Raw genomic sequence first — 19,862 nt, 5'->3', positions numbered from 1 at the left:
TATGATTAGAAAAAATGCCTTTCTGATGAAACACAAGTATTGATAGCTAAGCTGTAGGCAGTATTATATGGCTAGGTGACTTTTAGCTGTGGTAGGAGTGCATGCTAAATAGTTTCTGCTATCAGTGGGCTGGAATACGCTGAGAGTAGTGAAATAGGTGTCAATAGCAACAGGAGCTTTTGCTGGATGTTTGCAAACTCACGCTTAATGCTGCAGTGTGCACTGAAAGATAACCAACCGAACGTACTTGGCCATTACCAGTATTAAAACCACTTAACACTGAGACCTTAATCAAAGCTGGATCACATTACAACATTTCTCTTTCCCCTCAACCAAAATAAGAATTTCCTCTCCAATCAGAAGCCTGCTGTTACTCCCATGGCAGTATTCAGGCTTTGAGTTGAATAACCGTGATAGAGTATATGATCACTTTTATGTGTGCAAAACTTTCACAAGAAATTATAAATTTCAGAGTGCTAGTCAAGTACTCTGCTTTTTCTTGCTCCTGCAGCATCTTTTCAGAAACAAATACCAGACTGTGGCCCTACTTATATTTAAAAAATACTTGTTGCAGATGCTTCCAAGCAATTTGAAAGTCATCCCTGTGGGGCACTTGTCATCTGCTACATCATTTAGCACATGATTTTAAAGCTTAGAAACTTTGAACACAGAAATCCAAGAAAATTTGGCTGTACTACAACTTAAATCATTTAGGGCTCTTTTTTTTTTTTTTTTTTGAGTAAACTAAATACAGTTATATACTTTGGAATGGTGGCAAGAAAAGTTGTCATTCCTTTTTTCCTATGCACTATGTATTGCTGAGTACTAATAACCATTCAACCCAAAGAATTCAGCAAAATAAATCTTAAGTGCATCACAATGTAATTCCATTACCTCTCTAAAGGAAATGCTGAAGTTGAAGTCTGTTGAGGTTTGATAATCCTTTAGTAAGAAATCCATAATTAATGAAAAGTTACTAAGCATTCAGGTTTCAGACTATACACCTGCTTTATTTTTTTCTGATATAATCATTATATTGTAAAACTTACATTTCATGATATTCATGTTTTCATTGAAAAAATTCAATAAATATCCTTTCTCATCCTTTGGTTCTGGCATACTAGATTATTGTACTTTATCATAAAAGTCTTCCTCTCGTCTTTGTTTACAGTGTGTCAAGTCAGCTTACAACCTTTCTCAGGGGAACACAGCAGTTTTTGTCTTCAGTTCTGTAGCATAGATTTCCTTTCATTCTTGCAACCCATTTCTGAACAGCCTCCAACCTCACAGTATCTCATTTCAAATCTAAATACAGAACGAAGTGTAAAAGCTTGTAAGTGTTGTGGAAATGACCTCGGATACTATGAAGGACATTTCCTGTATATATATCCAGGCATCTCATCCTCTGTCTTAAGCACCATATTGTTTTAGATAGAAAACATTTGCTTTACATCCCTAAATTTTTCTCAGGGGTGCTGTTGTTAGTACAAATTTTATGCTTTACAGAGTTTTAAAAAATTCCTCCAAAATTTTTTAAAAAATTGTATCTAAAGCATGAATTAAGTAAGAACAGTTTATTTCACTATTAAGACTTAGTCCTTATTTGTCATATTAAGCATTGTTTGGAAACTCTATCAGCAATGATTGTATATTTTCTCCCAGGTCTCATGATATAAGGCTTTCATACAAATGTAGAGAAACTGTAGTTGATGTGCACCAACCTATGTCTTGCACCACTGTAAAAACAGTTCCCTTCCTTTTACCTACCATGTGCATGGGCTTTGCTAACACCAGGTCACCCTGGGCTTGACAGGAGATTTTATGCCAGTCTTTTTGTGGTTTTTTGACAGAGACCTCAAAGCAAGACTGGTTTTGCTTTCAAAGTGCTTGTTAGGCAGAACACCTTGTTCTTCTGCCAGTGATTTCTTGACAAAGATGCCGGAGCTCTGCCAGCTGTGCTGTGGATTGTCTGCTGCTCAGCTGACGCTCCTGTGTGCCTTTGAACCTCCTACCTCAGGACACACAGATCTTGCTCTAGAAGAATTTAATCCCTTCTTAAAGTCTTAGATCTGGCTATGTCTTCAGTGAGTTCCTTTTCTAACACACTTTTTTTCCAAGAGTGATTGCTTCCATAGCACTGCACTAATTTGCTTGTCACCAGTTGTTATGTAGCATGAGGAGAGACAAAACTGCCTGACAAGCTCTCCCATGAAAAGTGTATTATCCTTGTGATCAGCTCTGCCATTTCTGATAATTTTCAATATTCCTATGAAGCTGATAGCTGGATTATGAAAACAGTGTTGAAGATTTGCCTTTTCTGAATGCAAGACTACTAAAAGGCAGATAACATTTTTAAGGCTTTCTTGGTAGGACAACTGTAAGAATTTCGTACTTAGAACTTTCCTAGTTTCCCAGCTGAATGCTGCTAAACATGTCTGGTCTCTTTTAACTTCTCAGGAAGACTTTCCTCTGAAGTGTTGACACCTGGAGGAATCTCTGAAAAGGTTATCCTGTCCAGCTATTATAGTATTACTTTTTTATTGGTTAGAAGTACCTTTCTAGGACCTTCTAAAGGGCAGGTGGTTTTGTGGTGATGGATGATGCCGTTTATTTACCCTCGTGTTGTCCCCAAAATGTTGTTTCATGACCTGCCAGCAACTTGCTGTTAAAGGTAATCTGTTACCAGGCCATTCACTGAGTATATTTTCAGAGCTGGAGAAAGAAAGAAAAGCCTCATCCATCTGGTTTCACTTCCAGGCTATTTAAAAATCCTCCAGTTAAATTGATGTAAAACCTAGTGAGTGTTCTTATTTTATTTTAAAGGTAAACTTTATGATGATTTACGCCAAGCATTAGGTTTAACGAGCAGTTTAGTAACAGTAGTTTAAGTAAATTCCCTCTCAGCTAAACTGCTACAGAGATTCATTTTAAGTGCAACTAAATGTTTTTGCCCTGGTTTAAAAACTAATTTAAATTCAATACTGTTAAGTAACTCTGGAGTATAAGCAAGAGTTTAGAATAATGTCCTTGGAGAGAAACACCGTACTGTAATCTGCTAGGCTAGATTTTCACTGTTGTAGTCAGGAAAGGACTGATGTATAATCTCCAGCAGTAGTCGACCTGCAGCAAGTAAAGAAGAGAAGGCCTTGGAGAGACGTTATAGCAGCCTTCCAGTACTTAGTGGGGGATTACAGGAAAGATGGGGAGAGCAGTGATAGGTTGAGGGGTAACGGTTCTAAACTGAAAGAGGGCAGATTTAAGACAGATATTATGAAGAAATTCTTTACTGTGAGGGTGGTGAGATGCTGGAATAAGTTGCCCAGAGAAGTTGTGGATGCCCCATCCCTGGAAGTGTTCAAGGCCATGCTGGATGGGGCTTTGAGCAACCTGGTCTAGTAGAAGGTGTCCCTGCCCATAGCAGAGGTGGGGGTGGAACTATATGATCTTTAAGGTCACCTTCAACCCAAACCATTCTATGATTCAGTGTTCTTACTTTCCATCAAAAAAGCTTTCCCTTTCAGATCCTGAACAGCCAGAGAGCTGGTGTCCTCATGGAAGATTAATAATTGATGAGAGAATAAGTTTTTTGCTAAGTTCACTCCTGGTTCCATAGAATTTATTTATCATGCAGGTAAATATTTGCACATAAGTCACACAGATAACTAAACCTCCTGAATGTTGGAAGTACAATCTTTAGTTTAAATAGGTTTAAAGCCTTCTGAAGAAAGCTGTAAAACTCCAATTAACTTCTGCAGCCTTCAAAATAGATCTTAGGGCTTGGATGAAGCAAACCACTTGTGTACATCCTTAAGCCCATTATCTCCAGTGGAGCCACTCCTTGTTCTCAAGAACTCACCTGGTGAAAGGCTTTGCTGGATCTAACTTGGAACATAAATTCACAGTCATCCTGGCTCTATGTTGCTTTATCAACTATGATACAACAATTGATATGAGAAGTTTAATTTCTTAACTATTGACAAAAGGGGGAGGGTAGCACTGTTTCATTAGTCCTGTGAGTTTCATGTTTCAAAGTTTTGCTAAAGTAAAAAACCATGGAACTGTGATTCAGGAACTTTTTTTATTTTTTCATTCTGATGCTGACTTGATGCATGGTTTTGGCTGACTTCCTTAAGTGTGTCAGAGATTTCAAATTTTAGAGCTTATTACCTGACTGTAGAAGAACGCAGAACCTAGAGACGGAACACAAAAGTCAGCTTCCCCCATTCCTCACACAGTATGTATTCCTACACCTCACCAAGGGAACTCCAGGGTAGTGGTTGTTCTCCAAACCCATGATTTTACCATCAGAGATGAACTTTTTGGATCAAAGAAGGGTCAAATCCACAGGAGGGAAACCATGTGTGTCCAAGTTCCTTTAGAGGATTACCAGTTTTGCTGTGGATTTTGTTTTTCCTAGGATTTCTAATTACCTGAACAGAATTTATCAGCCTTGTTATTTTTTTCCTGCTTGCACAGCTTATTGCAGTAAGTCATTTGACTCACTACAACAAGGTCTTTTTAGGTGGCATGGGTAATCATAGTGTGCTTATTTCTGACCCTTGGTTTATAATTAATTATTTATAGTAAAGCTGATTTTGAATTCCCTGAAATGAATAAATACGCTAATAGGCAAGTGATGTGTTCTGTCAATGCATTGACCAGCAAAGAACACCAAGCGGGAAGGGAAGTATGTCTGGGGGCTTCAGGCTCCTGTGCTGGTCCAGTGACAGCAAATATGTACTTATTTCTAGCTATAGACATTCCTTTCTGCACTGTGTGCCAAAGTCTGAGGCATCTTCAAGCCCTGACTTTGCTCGTCAACCCCAAGACCTTTAGCAGCCTGCAGATAATGCAGGTGCTGGGACTACCTCTTGGAGACTGGGGAGTTCTGGTAATTGCAGGGCTTGAACAACACATCTCTCTGTATCTGTACCAAGCCATACAACACAACCCATGCATGAGAACGAGGAGTGGCAGGGAAAATGAAGAACAATGCACAAATTGTGTTGGGGTTCTCTCCCATGTGATGCAGAAGTTTAACTTTTAATTGTATTTTGACTTTCTCTTTTGTTTGCATCCTGTTCTAAAGTTGTAAAAACATATTTACTTTCTGTTAGCTATTGGGAAAGCTGGCTGTGGTATTCTTTAATTTTTTACTTTGTAAATATTTGTGAGTTTAACCAAGTGCTGTGTGGCTGTTTAAGCAGTACGTCTGCCAAAACTTTTATCCACATGGAAAAAAAATTACTCAGGCTAGCTATATGGCATATCATGACTCAGAATATCAAGAAGAGGGAAACATATTTAAATATATATATTCTGTGTCACATCGAGACTCTAATTTCTTGTTCAATGTATGCTATAATTTCCTCATGGACAAAAGCTAATGGGAATTTAGTAACCACTTCACAAAAACAGTTTAAAAAATAAGTAAAGGAGAAAAATCAGATCCCCCTAATAATCCTGCATGAATGCAGAGCATTTCCTGTTATGTCATAATCTGTGTGTGTGTGTTCTTTAATACAGTGGCATACGGCCTAGCATAAAGCTAGCCATGTTGTTTATATAGGGATATTTTCTGGACAAAACAATCGCCTCCTTGGTTTGAGAGCAGTCAGGATCCACTGTCATCTTCTCTCTAACCTTTAAAAGGAACCTGTCTAAATTCCTTTCTAAAAGGAATTTTAGGACTGAAATGCTTTTTTTTGAACCCTTCTTGTAATGTTTAGGATGGGACTAATAGAAAGCAGATTTTGATTGTGCCATTCGTAGCCCTCTCACTCAGAAGCTGGTGTATGTATCACAAATAAACAACTTTCCCTAAGGAAGCATTCAGGTTCCATGTAGCTGTCATGTTGGTTTTCTTTAATGGAAACTAATCTGCAAGACCCCCGGGACCTGAAGCTGCCTGATGGTAGGACCGTACATTTTGCAGCATCAGTACACACAGAGCACGTAGATCTCATGTTTTGTAATGCATGCAGGTCTGTGCCAGGAGAAATTTGCGTTATCAACAAAGGATTTAATTCCCCATTTCAGTGAATATGGAAAGTAATTAAAGGATGGGACGGGACGGGATCGCCCCGCCCGCGCCGCCTGGCGCCCCCTGCCGGCCCTCCCGCGCGCGCGGGGCGGGGCGGGGCGGGGTCACGTGAGCGCGCTCAGCTGACCGCGGGCGGCGGCGCGAGGCCGCGGTGAGCGCGGGCCCGGGCCGGGGGCGCGCGGGCCGCTGAGGGCGGCCCCGCGCTCACTGTCCTTCTCCCGCAGATGAACGGGGACGCGGCGGAGCCGGCGCCCGTGTGGGAGCGGCCCTGGTCGCTGGAGGAGATCCGTAAGGGCAGCCAGAGCTGGTCCTTGGCCTCGGACGCCGGGGTGAGCGGTGCGGCCGGCACCGGGCCGGAGCCCGGCACCGGAGGGGTGCGCGGGCCGCGGCCTCCCCGGGACTCGGGGCCGTGTGCGGGGCGGTGCTGCCGCGGGGCTCGGGGGGGGCCCAGCGCGGGAGGGGCGCCGTGGCCGCGGACCCCCGGGGCCCCGGTACGCGGCAGGAGCGGCCCCGGTCAGGGCCCGGCGGCTCTCCCGGTGCTTTAACCCTCCGGTCCGGGCGGGAAAACTAAAGTGAGGAGTTGACCCCAAAAGGAGAAGGAGAATGAAGTGGCTGAGACTTGATCCTGGGTGTGTGGGGGGGTCCTTTAGTCTAAAGTGTGTTTGTTTTGATGCTCAGTTGGAGTGTATGGTCAGTTCTGCCAAAAGGAAAAAGAGCTGCATGCTGACTATTGCTTTCCTCTGTTGTCAACAGCTTTTGCATTTTCTACAAGAGTTCTCACAACAAACCATTTCCAGGACTCATGAAATCAAAAAACAAGTGGATGGATTGATCAGTGAAACAAAAGCTACAGACTGTCGCCTTCATAATGTCTTCAACGACTTTCTTATGTTGTCCAACACGCAGTTCATAGAGAATGTGAGTGTGTTCTAGTACAGCATCAAACTTGTACTCCAAACATTGGCATTGTCTCTTAAACGTGGAGAAGGAATTTAACTTTTTGGCAAGTCTGATGCTAATTTAGGGATAAGGTGACTTTTAATTGCTTTCTGTTAAAGGATGACCTAATTCTTTTGTGAGTGATGCACTCTCCAATACTGGTAGGTTCCCTTTTGCATGTTCTGAAGTACCTTCCTTCCTTGTTTATACGTGACCTGGAGATCACGATTTCATTTTTAGTACTATGAATGAGCTGGGATCTCTGAAATGTCTTGGTTTATCTTCACAAGTTCTGTGAATGTAGCATTTGCCTGTACTTGTCTGTCTAAATATGAGAATGTTATACAGTGCTGTAAATTTCCTAGTGGTATTATTTTACTCTAAAAGCATTTGGTGTTAAAGGTGTTGGGCTGCAGGCAGTTGTCCCTTATGTTTGGCTGCGATGACCATATTTTCTGGCTAATGTTGCCACTTTATAAATATTGCTATTTTGAAAGGTGAAGCTAGACTTCAAAGCCTGTTACAGCATTGTATCACTAGAAGCATGTGTCTCATTAAGATATAGATCTTTAATAGTATTTCAGATTTGGGAAAGTTTTTTTACTGCTGTGGATTTTATCAGGCATTTTGTTTTGATCAGCACTGTTTTCAGGCCATATGTGTCTCATCTGAAGCCACGGTGTTATTGAAAAGATGGTGGCAGAGGAAAAGATAGAAATCTGGATTTCTGTTGCGGATTTTTTTTTGTGATAGTGGTGTTTTTTTCAGAGCTGCAGTGTCTTTTTTGCCTAACTTGGCTGTTCAGCATAATGGTTCTGCTGAGAACAGTTTGTACAAATGTTTTAAGTCTTGTATGTTTGAAGCTGTTTCTTCCCAAATTAAATGCACAGAAATAGGTCCTCATTTCTGGATAGTTAGTGAGAGATCTATCTCTTCCCAGGGGATAACTGCACCTGTGTTCGAGATTTGGATTTAAGTTTGCAGCTTCCAGGAAGATCTTTCATTCCCCTTTGTCTCCTTGTAGCTGGTCCTAAAAAAGTACTAAAGGAACAAGGGATCATCAGAACAAACTGAAGGTTGAGGGATGTTGTGATCCTTCTCTGTAAGTACAGGAGAAGGGTAAATGCTAAAGAATGAAAGGAAAGTAGACAGTTTGTAAGTTATCTGAATAATTCTGAGGGTGTCTAGAATACCTTTTTGTTGGGAGGATTAAAAGAGTGCATTTTTTTAACATATTCAAGTTAATCTGTGTACAGGGTTAAATGGTCAACTCGTCTTCTACTACTGCAGTGACATTTGCAGACTTGAATTACTTTAGTTGCATTGAGATTGAAGACATCAGGTAACTAAAGTAATTCAATGCATAAAGGAGGCTATGAAGGTGCTTGACATCATCCATGGCTTCTTTTTTTAAACGTGTAATGAATTAATGTGTAGTTAATTACATATTAATAGTGTGTTTCTTGGTGGTACCCGTGGTTTAGCCCCTGCAGCAGTATGTTGTTCTTACATGAATTAATTTTCCTTTACTTTTTAGAGAGTATATGATGAAGAAGTGGAAGAGCCTATTCCCAAAGCTGACGTTGGAGACAAAACAGAGCAGGTAGTTAACACTGCCTAGAGTGCTGTCAGTATGTTTGCAGCTGTTGTCTACCTTCTCATTTCCAAACTTACTTTGCATACATTTACAGCTTACAAACCAAACTCTTTCCTTTCTCCTTAAAGTCTCTCTGTTGGATAGTGTGTGTCATTTCAGACATAAAGTTGACAGTAACAGTGTGTGATGATCTGTTATGGACTCTCCAAGCTCAATACTGTGTTCAGCAGACAAGACTTATGCATTGATTTTTCAAGTGGTTATGCATGTTTTTTCAGCAAGAGACTGAGGCCTTGAGCCACCCTACTGGATTCACAGGTAGTGAAATGGGGAAGCAGAATCTGACTGGAATAATTCCCAGGAATAAAACCTTAGAGAGATTTATATATCTCTTACAATCTAGGTGTATTATACCATAAATGTTCCCTTTATGGGTTGAGAGCACAAATATGACAATACTGTTCTGGTGTGGATGTTTAGAACATCTCTGTTTCTAGGAGTGATAATGATGCATTAAATCAAGCAAAAGAAACTTCCGAAGGTCTTTCTAATACATATAGTGAGAAAGCTTTCATTGTACTAATTTGAAATTAGCATTTTGCGTGTGTTGCAGTAAGATTGAGTCTTGGATAAAATGCAATGAGAATATGTTTTTTCTGTTACTAAAGGAAAAGACTCGGGAACAGAAAGAAGCTGATCTGATCCCCAAAATTCAGGAAGCAGTGAATTATGGATTGCAAGTTCTGGACAGTGCATTTGAACAGCTAGACATCAAAGCAGGCAACTCTGACTCAGAAGAAGAAGAAAGTAATGAAAGGGTGGAACTGATACTTGAGCCCAAGGTACAGAGACCTCTTCTTGCTGGAAGCATGGGTTTGTGTTTTGCTTTGTTGGATTTGATCTTTGCTTCTGTCAGCAGTATCACTGCATTAGTATAAAATTGATATTCGTTAGCTAAAATGAGGGTTTGATGACTGCATCTGAAGGAGTGCTCTTTGCCAAGCTGTTCCTTGTGTAGCCTTGTTTTGCTGTTAGGTTAACATTAAGGTATGGCATCCTAAAGAGAGGTAATTTAACACAGTGAACTTGGAAGGGGAAGCCTCAATTCTGTGTGGGAGTGGGACATAGAAATGTCATGCTTTTTAGGTACATATCATATCTTCGTGGGTGGTTTTTACTCTCACAGTAATTAAGAATCCTAGGTGCAGGATTTGGGGTAAGACTGATGCCTGTAAGTCTTTGCAACAATATTCTTTTGTTAGATGGCTTGAGGAAAGCAAGTTGGAACTACACAAATAGAAGGGGCCCCTTGCTTTGATAGTGTTAAATGGAATAAACCTCAGCTGTCCCACCCAGTTGCATGTTGACTTGAAGTGTATGTCTGGTGGGACTCTCTTTAAACAGGCTTGTAGCTTCCTTGAGTTAAAACAGGGGGTGTGGGTGTAAGACTCCTGTTTTTGTCAGCCATGTAGAGCTGTTCAGAGATGTCAGAAAGACCTGATGTTGTCTCTTTCTAGGATCTCTATATTGACAGGCCTTTACCTTACTTGATTGGCTCTCAGCAGTTTATGGAACAGGATGATGTTGGCCTTGGAGATCTCTCTAGTGAAGGTATGTGCTGGCATGACCTTTTATGTCTGTGCAAGTAATTCCTAATCTGAGACTTTGGTCTGTTTTAACTCATAGTTTTCATTATCCTGTGTAGTGTTCTTGCAGTAGTTTAGTAGTTTAGATGCACACTGTAACTAGGGAAAAAATGTGCATCGTGCTGTAACAACCACTTTTCTGGTATACAAAGCAATATCTTCTCAGTTACTTGTGTTCTGTGTATTAGAAATGCAAAGTGTTAAAACTTCATCAGCCTTTGAAGCTCTTTCAAACTGCTCTTTTCCACCTGAAGTTTAGTTTTCTTCGCAAAGTCTTTAAAGTTGCTGTTGATATGTCTGGTGGCTGCATCGTTCTCCCTCTGATCTTAACTTTTTTTGCTTTCATTTAAATTAGAAGGATCAGTAGACAGTGATCGTGGAAGTGTAATTGACAGTGAAGAGAAGGATGAAGAGGTAAGTTTGCACCAACATTCATGAGCCCTTCCTTGCGTGTAAGGCCATCAGCTACCTTGCTTTTTGATGTCAGGTCTCAGGATAATATTGCTCAGTATTTGTTCCCTGTGTTGGTTGTGATAAATGTACTTCCTGTTACTATTCTTATGCAGTAGTTTCCTCTGCAGCTTTTCAGAGGAGCAAAAAAGTGGTATTGGCTCTAGCTGTTATTAAAGTAGAATACTTCAAACTGAAGTGTTTTATTCCAGTCTGATTTCATTTTGAGAAGCAAATCAGATTCTTATCAAGAATTGCATTTATGGAGAACAAATCTGATGTAAATTACAGTTACAAAGAATCGGATGGAGACTGACAGGGTCAAGTTTAAAGCTTTAAGAAATCCACCTCCAGGCTTTGCCACATAAGTCTGTTGCATTGGAATATCGATTTCTGATATGTTTTGCCTGCCTTGTCTGGGATGTCTCTGCATTGTAACTGTGCTATGGAAGCACTCCCTTTTTCCTGAGGTGTTTGCTTTTGGCGCCTTTGCTCAATTTAAGTTAAATCCCTTTTGAGTTACTCCAATGCACTGTCAGATGGAGCTGTCTTTGCTAAATTAATGATTTTCTAGTGAGCTCTGTTCATAATGATGGTCAGCAGTGGGGGGAACAATTCCTTGATCAGGTCACAGTGAGCAGATCTGAATGTGCAAACTTAAGCAAGTTCAGAGTTTCTGAGCCCTTTCTCCTAACCACTGGACCAAGTAGTGTGTGAATCTTGTCTTTGTGTCTCTTGTGTTACAGGAATCTGATGATGACTTTGGAAACCCTAGTGAAGATGACCAAAAGACGGTATGGTTATACACTCTGGTACCTACCTGAAAGACTTTACACTTGTGACACAGTGAGGATGCAAGAAAGAGGAGATGAGATCTCTAGACAATTAACAACTTTGTTAAGCCTCATTTTTATAACTTCTTATGGGAAGGTTGTCCTGGCCACATGTGTCATGTTGTGAAAATGAACCTGGGTTGGGCTTGAAGACATGCTTGCAAGCTGTCATTAGATACAGAGAATATGTGGGATGGCATTGCCTGATGTGTGCTTTCCTCAGGAATTACTTGGGAAACATGAGAATTCAGAGAATCTACCCAAGGAAAACTAGGCTTCAGTGGGATGATTTGGTCTATAATTAAAATTCTAAATTTGTTATGAAGGAAGTAAGGAACAGCACAGTTTGGGTATTGCATGAAATCAAAGATCTGAACAGTATTAAATATTTGAAAAGTATGTCCATTTGAATAATGAATGAAAAGGGAAAAGAAATGTTTAGATCGAAAAAATTCAAGCCTGACTTTAGTCATTGATTGTGGGAGAAGGAATCATACCCATGTTTACATGTGCCACTGCAAGAGACTTTTATGTGGAGATCCTCAATCTGAAATGATTTAATGTCAAAAGAGCAACGTCGCAAAAAGCAACCGTTATTTGATGTATGTATTACTAGAACAGTGTTGCAAGAGCACTCAGATATTACATTAAGCTGACCTTTATAGGGTGACTTTTGTATGCCTGATGTATTTTAAGATGAGCAAGTATCTTTGGGTTGGTGGTTGTTTAGTTCACTTCTTGGCCCTTGCCCAGCTCACAGTTCACTTCATCTTTTTCATCCTCTTATTGGTGTGACTAAAACCAAGATGTGGGCATGTATTGTCTGTCATTCTGGTATCCACCCTAGTGCAAGGCGATACAATTTTTTACTAGCTGATCACTGTGTTCCTGAGTTAGGACTAAATACTAGGTCTTAAGTTTGTGTGTGGTAGTGGTACACTCCTTGTGAGGAGAGCCTTTGTGTCCTCAGTTGCAGCATTTGGTGACAAAGAACAGGGGTGTACTAGAGAATGTAGCAACTTGCTTGGAGCTAGAGGCACTCCTTCCTTATCGCTCAAAAGCTGTGAAGTACCCCAAACTGGCTGTATGTTTCCCTCATTTCAATAGGGAAATGATTTGACTATTTGACTATTTTATCTAAGCAGATGTAGTTTTGTGCTTGTTTTGTATGCCAACTTCAGCAGAACACAACAGGGTATTATTGTTTTTTAGAGGACAGTACAGATGAGTGATGAAGATGATTATGATGGCTGTGATCTCTTTGACTCTGAAAAAGAGGAAGATGAAGATGGAGACTTAGAGGAAAGCACAAAGCCTGTGAGTATTTGTTGCCTCCCTGGATTGAGAGATTTGACTCCCCATGTGAAAAAGCTCTCCTTAGATGGATTATAATGGTAGCTCTCAGTTATGTGGGATGGGATCCTGTAGAGAGGGCCTCTAAAAATCCTAAATGGTCTTTTAGTGTTATTCAGGCTTTACCCCCTCTTACACCCTAAGTTGGCATCAAAGCTGTCTTTAAAGAACATTAAGAAATTAATTGTTGCATTTTTGTGAGTTAAATGCTTCTTGTTTCTCCTGCTTACAAAATAAGATGATGTTAAAAATAATGTGATCATCAGGAACTAGAATTCGAGGGTTTTTTCCTCATCTCTTAATTGCTTTCTTAACAGAAAGCTGTATTACTTCTTCTGAGGGCTTCAATCAAAGTCTAGACAAGATATTGTACAAGTGAGGCTATAGAATACAGTATTTGTAATTGCAATTGCATCAAGTTGGTAACTGGATCTTATATGAGAAATGTGCTGTTATTTGTCCCTACTCCTCAGAAAAAGAAGAGGCCAACATCATTTGCAGATGAGCTGGCAGCTCGAATCAAAGGAGAAGTAGCAATCAAGCAGGATAAAGAACGTTCATGTAAGTTAACTCTTAAGTTTTCCTAAGTGCTTGTCTGGTAATGGGGGACTCATGAGAGTTGGACTGGAGATTCTGGGTAAGAGCACGTGAAGGTATGCAGATCTGTTATTTGAACATGTATTAGGTAGAAGCCAAATAAGACGAATTGAAGACATTATTTTGTGTTCTAAGAAACTTTTTGGCCATAACTTACAGGGTTGGATTCACTGAGATATAGTGAAAAACACATTGCTTTCAGATCAGACAGGTCACTCTCAAAACACACATAATATTGGAAAGGTTTTCTCTTCAATCTGATTTTCTCTCTGCATGTTTGATCACATGTACTTTCCCCTATTTCAAGGAGGTATGTAGAAGCCACTGATCACGGTAGTCTTTTTGTGAGCTCTGCAGTGGAAAACCTCTCAAACAGTGGTGTTTTCCTGTGATCTGTGCTGGTTTTTTTCTTTGTGGCTTTGAGGATACTTTACTGCTGCTTTTCATGTTTTTTTAAACTAAATAATGCATTTACTTTTGTGTCACTTTCAAAGGGAGAGACCTCTCAAGTATTGAGTCTGGCAGAAAATCAACAATTGAAAACAGCTGACTGAAATTGAGTTGCCAAGTGTTTATGAGCCTGCTGTTGAACTGTAATTTTGAGAGTGTGAACAGAAAAGAACAAGTCTTTGTGTGTGTGCTCTTGCACAGTTCAAACAATAGAACTAGGTCTGTGGATATCAGAGTATAAAACCTACAAACTCACCCTGTTCAGTTACAGGGAAATCTTCCGTTCATTGACATAACCTTGTGATGTTATGGATAAAACTCTGACTTTGGTTTTGGTAGCTGAATCAAGAAATAATGAATCTGGAGCCATTTGAAATGTTCAAAGGTTCTGCAAAGGTGTGGAACCTGTACCATCTGGAATGCTGTCTTGCTTTCCAACATCTCAGGTGACACTAGTCTGTATGTGGGCAACTGTGTTGAACCCCTAGTGCCTGACAGAATTATTGCAATTTAGATACTAGTTTTAGAAACTGTGTTTCATAGAATTGCTTCATTGGGCTGATTCATATCAAAACATAGAAATCAGCTTGATTAGATTATTTTTTTAGGTTCTTTTTACCATGGATTGATCACAGGCCATAAGTAAAAATGGACTATTTTTTCTTTGAAACTTTCTTCTTAAAGCACTGTCATCTGAGACCAAAACAAGGAAAACCCCAAAAGAGAAGAAGGAAGTTAGAGTTCCATCGGATGGTAGGATATCCTCCTCTCTTGTTTTTGAGTTGTGGGCTGGACTGTAAGACACCACTTAAATAGTGGCCTCTACTCTAGAAGCTGGGTGGGGTATCAGTGAGCATCTGTCAAGGTGAGTGTGTAAACAAATCTAGGTTGTGATGTAAACAAGGCTAGAAACAGACTTAGTGGGAGTCCATCCTTAAATGTGGCCTTCTGGAGCAACCGCATACAACCCAATCTGTCTTGAGCAGCTTCTCTGTATGTGTCGTATTTATAGTAGAGGGCAGGTGGAACCAAAGCAATTTTTATTTTGGTTGTCTCTGATTCCCTTTCCTGACTTTGGTCAGTCCTACCAAAGCTCATGGCTCTTGTACTTTCTAGATGAAGATGATGACATCTTCAAGCCTCCTAAGTTGACTGATGAAGACTTCACACCATTTGGTTCAAGGGGTGGCCTCTTCAGTGGTGGAACAGGTCTCTTTGATGATGAAGAGGTGAGAATGCTGGAGATGATAGAAATTGAGTGTTACCCTATTAAAAACAAAAGATCCCCCACGAATTCCCACCTCTGGAAGACAGAGAGGGGAAACTCCATTTTGTTGCTTGGTTATATGCAAGTTTGGTGGGATAGTATAGCTTTCCAGTGGGGAAACAGAACTACATAAGTTAGATACTAATGTTACCCTTGGCACAATATCTTCTCTTCTGCAGTGGTGCTGATGAGAGACGCAAGTGTGGTTCTAGCTCTTTATTAGACAGGTTCTAATTCCAGGAGACCTTAATCAGCCCCTTACTTTTATCTGTGGAGGTAAACCAAATGCCATCCAGTTGTTTTAAAACAGCAGATTTCTATTAAAATGCCTGTTAGAATACTGAATTTTGTAATTCTCTCTTTCTTTCTGATTGTGGGAGAAGTTTGAACGGAAGAGAACATGATGCTCTTCACACTTTATTTTTCACATACCATATGTGGACAGTGATGCTACTGGGTTTCTCTGTTCCTGTGCTGTTAAAAATTTCCTACTGCAGTTATGCTGTTTTCTTTCATCTAGTTATTGTATGATTCCTGGGTTACTTGTGATGGCAAGAAAAGTTCACCTTAAGCTTACTCTTATGCTGTCTAGAGCTGACTTCATAAAGAAGTGGCACAAAGAGCATTTCTGACCTTGTTTTGCCACTGTTTGTGCATGTGAAAGGGGATAGAAACCCAGTGTCAGGGTTACTTGAGATTTAAGAATCTTACAGTACAGCTGTGTAAAAGAAATGATTGCCTCTGATTTTGTTATGCAGTTGATACTTGTAACAGTCAAGGTTAGTCCAGAATAGTAGCTGAATTGTTGCCTTTGGGGGTTGTTGTGTTCCTCATTGCAACTAGAACAAAAGTCAGGTGTTCCTCTGACCAAAGGAGGATATAAGACTGAAATTTGGAAGGAGGCCTTCTGTACCTCAAGCTTACAATGCCAATCTACTAGAATACAGCTAAGAAGCACCAAACAGGGGCATTGTCTGTAGGGAAGGAGGAAGTTCTGTGCAGTCTTTTCCACTCAAACACAACCTTTATTGAAAAAATATAATGCCCCCTTTTTTTTTAAAGTGGCAGCCAACAGCTTAAAAATATTAAGAAAAATAATCTGATAGTGCAAGCCATCTTTGTGTCAGTGCAAATCCAGATGAAGCTATCATTGGTTACCTCTTGGTTACTTATTACTAAGACTACTCTCCTCATCCTATAGACACAGGCCAGCCAAGAAGATTAGTCTGTGATTGTTGCCTGCCTGCATACAGCTGTTCTTGTTTTTCTGTTATCTGAAAGTTAAACATCTAGAAAGGGTAAAGTTTCACTTCCCTTGTGCCTTGTACTGTACCAGAAGACAGACACAGTAGGTCAACAGGCAAACAGTGACTGACAAATGTGCAGTTGATCACTGACACCTTTGCTGCAGCCCTGTGCTCCCCTACTCCTTGGGAAGCATTGCTGCCTTCTTCCTACGAAATTTATACAAAGACCATGCATTTTGAAGCTCCAGGTAGGAAACCTCTAATACCCAACTTCCCATAAGAGGGAGGCTTTCAAGAAATTAAGTGGTCAGTACTCGAAAGATCTGGATATTTCTTGGAAATCTGGGCTATAATTGTTGGGGAAGATCAGTACAGGGCAACTGAAACCTGAGCACAAGGACTTCTGTGGGAGCGTCCTGCAATGTATTTCTCTGCACACTTATGGTATCTTAACATCCCCTTAGCAACAATATAAATCATTCATCTTAACCACATGAAGTCAGGAGTATTTTTATGCTTGTCCTGACCTGAATTCTTTCTTCAAAGCTGACTATATAAGTTTCAATAGGAAAGCTCAGAAGGGTGTCATCAGGACCTAAACAGCTATAGATTAATTGGTGTAAGCCCTTGAAGATGTGCAAATAAAAGGTCATTCCTTCTCTTCAGCAAACAGACTGGTAATCAGTGTAAATTGATTTTAGAAGACAGCAACTTTTCTGAATGTATGCACTCAAGTTAACACTTGAGTACCTAGATTTAGGTCTATAGTTGCAGACATCCTTTTGGGAAGGGAGTGGTGATTACCTCCTCTATCTTGGCTTAGAAGTGGATATTCAATATGGAAAAATCAGCATCTGTTTTTCCCTACAAAAAACAAATTCACCACTTCCCCCCCCTTTGCATTTTCATCTATAATCAGAGTGATCTTTTTGCTGAAGCACCAAAAGGAGAAGAATCAAAAGAGAGAGAGGAGCGAGTCCCAGTAAGTGAAGGTAAGAACCAATTGTTGCCTCCTGTAGTCCTGCTGTGATTCATCACTGCTAGCAGCTAGACTGTTTTGTTCCCAAACTAGAAAGTCTGGTGTAGCAATTGTTGCCAAGTCTCTTCTCCTCCCCAGTCTTAATAGAGAACAGCTGTGTTTTCCTGGAATTTTAAATGTGTTTGTTCACTATGGTCTGTTACACACACCTACTCTCCTGGAAAGGATGTCCTCACTGATGTTGGCAGAGCTCTCTGCATGCACTGCGTTCCTGCTGCTGAAGAGTACTTTGCAGGATCCAGTTGTGGGTTTGAAGGGAGCAAAGATTTCTTCTTGCAGATTAATCCACATCTGAGTTTCCCAGTAGGTGCACTCTGCACACACATTCTGTTTTGCAGCAGCTTTTACTGAAGCACTGTATTTGATGCATTTTCAGATATGGGTTGGAAGACTAAGCCATTTTGTTTTGAGTGTATTGTATTGAAGTGGATTGAAGTGATTTTGAGTGTGTGAATGTGAACTGTTGTAAATAATGCTGTATGTAAACATGTATTGTGTTTATCAGCTTGAGCGTAGTAGAGCTGTTTTGTGGAGTTTTAATGGAAGAAAAATAGTTAAATTGTTACATGTATCTGCAAAAAAACAGAGGTTCAGGGAGAATGTGTAAAGAGTTCTGAGCTGTTGAGATTTAAAAAAGGCAGCTCAGAAAACTTTTTGGATTCCTGTTTCTGTGGTAGCATTCTGAAGGTTTTGACAGCGTAAAACAAGTGCATCCATTTGTATTGTACTTCCTGTGATTTCAGCATCCACTACAAAGTCCTTAAAGAAACTTCCTGCAGGTGCAGTATCTCTGTTTCCAGGTATGATTTATTCAATAGCCAATTGCTTCATGCACAAAATGCTCTTTTCTTTAAAACCTGCTGTGGAGGTTTTAAAGAAGAAAACTCTCCAAATACAGCAGCACTGCATCGCTTTGTCATATGCTTGATGACATATACAGGTGCTTCTGCCATGCTAAGCCTAAACTGCAGCATGCTCTATGGATAATCAGGACTCCGTAGGAGCTCTGAAGGTAGGTGTCATTGATGGCAGGTATTAGCAGCTGTCAGCTTCTAGTGTTGTGCTCTGAACTTTTAAGGATGTGTGTCACTTCATCTGATATTTTATAGCTGAAGTCTGCAGTGCATGCAGTCACAGCTTCCATCTATACTCTGGGAAGGAAGTGCATTTTTATCTTTCATATTTGATCATATTCCCTTGGGTTAGCAGAAGAAGAGTTTAAACATCAAGTTTCTTTATTTTTGTGGCACAGGCTAATAGGACCAGTCTTGTTTCTCTGGTTTTGATTAGGAGCATCTGCATACACAGGGAAGGACCAAATCTATAACTTGGAGCTAAAAATAAAAAAGATTTGTACTAAGATCCCTGTTTCATATCAGAATCCAAGCTGATCAATGAAAAGAAACCTATGTCACCAGTCTTTTGGAATCAACTGACGTTGATTTCTTTTGGTGTGTAGGGTCTTCACCTGATTGAGTTACCTTAATTTTAAGTTTTGCCCTTTATTAGGAATGGCCTATTTTAAGACTATGGCTTCAGTTAGCTGAGCCCTCAGTTAGCACAATTTTTTAGAGTAGAAAGTATACAAATATAGCCTTTTTACTCCAGGGTCAAAGATACATGTCAACAATGAGACTTCTGCATTAATTGTAAGACTTGGTGGCAGAGTTTAAAACAGCAGATTGAGATGTGGGGGGTTTTTATCCTTTGCTCTTTCTCAGAGGTACTGTTGCATAAGCAATGAATTTTCCATCATTCTAACAGTGTTCTAGTTCATCAGGAATTAACTTATATGTAGCATTTATTCAGTCCTCAGTTGCTCCCTCAGTAAGTTGTAGACAGGCTTAAGTCACCAGAGAAAACCCAAGATTGAGGCTCCTTTGCTATTGTAAATTGCTTGATGAACATGTTTCCAAGTGAACAGTTTGTTTAGGAACTCAGGAATCTCTAATAATCAAACTTTGTGGCTGTATTTCTGTCAATCCTATGGCACTTTCTAATTGTGTAATACACTTTTTTTTTAATAATAAACTGCTGCTGATTAAAATTAATGCAGTCTGCTGACTTTTAACCAAATAGCAGTTATTCTACCTCCTGCTTTCAGTTTAAGTATCTCCCCACCCCCTCTCATTTCCAAGCATCTATGCATAAGAAGCAAAAAGACAGGCTGCCAGTTTTTGCCAAAACCACCAGAAGTGTTTGCAGATAATCTATCGACACGCACATATCAGTGAAGCCAGACATTTCCTCAGCAGATTTAGAAGAAAGGGTTGCTCTGGCTAACGCTCGTTAATCACTGCCATATCTGAAGTATGCAGGCACCAAACTGCCTTGTCCTGCAATACTGTGAGTGGATTCACATGACAAGTGCTGCTCCTGGGAAGAACTCAGTCACTTGTCC

General features: G+C 40.2%; 1 protein-coding gene across 4 annotated transcripts in view; it reads left to right on the top strand.

Moving 5' to 3' along the window:
* The first annotated feature begins 6,154 nt into the window (after positions 1 to 6,154).
* Positions 6,155 to 19,862, top strand: part of WASHC2C (WASH complex subunit 2C) — a 35,345-nt gene continuing 21,637 nt past the window's right edge. Inside the window, exons 1-14 of one of the 4 annotated variants that reach the window (XM_064662770.1) lie at positions 6,156 to 6,194; positions 6,268 to 6,372; positions 6,797 to 6,961; positions 8,520 to 8,585; positions 9,248 to 9,421; positions 10,097 to 10,190; positions 10,581 to 10,639; positions 11,422 to 11,469; positions 12,721 to 12,825; positions 13,335 to 13,422; positions 14,593 to 14,661; positions 15,025 to 15,137; positions 17,342 to 17,414; positions 18,205 to 18,261. In XM_064662770.1, coding sequence (XP_064518840.1) covers positions 6,268 to 6,372; positions 6,797 to 6,961; positions 8,520 to 8,585; positions 9,248 to 9,421; positions 10,097 to 10,190; positions 10,581 to 10,639; positions 11,422 to 11,469; positions 12,721 to 12,825; positions 13,335 to 13,422; positions 14,593 to 14,661; positions 15,025 to 15,137; positions 17,342 to 17,414; positions 18,205 to 18,261 — 1,216 coding nt within the window. In that variant the 5' untranslated portion in view covers positions 6,156 to 6,194. Of the gene's footprint in view, positions 6,195 to 6,220; positions 6,373 to 6,796; positions 6,962 to 8,519; positions 8,586 to 9,247; positions 9,422 to 10,096; positions 10,191 to 10,580; positions 10,640 to 11,421; positions 11,470 to 12,720; positions 12,826 to 13,334; positions 13,423 to 14,592; positions 14,662 to 15,024; positions 15,138 to 17,341; positions 17,415 to 18,204; positions 18,262 to 19,862 lie in introns of those variants that run through there. The other 3 variants (XM_064662773.1, XM_064662772.1, XM_064662771.1) reach the window with 3 other exon arrangements.

Source organism: Pseudopipra pipra, chromosome 8 (genome assembly GCF_036250125.1).
Source record: "Pseudopipra pipra isolate bDixPip1 chromosome 8, bDixPip1.hap1, whole genome shotgun sequence".
Lineage (NCBI taxonomy): Eukaryota > Metazoa > Chordata > Aves > Passeriformes > Pipridae > Pseudopipra > Pseudopipra pipra.
This window is presented reverse-complemented; position numbering and strand designations above follow the sequence as displayed.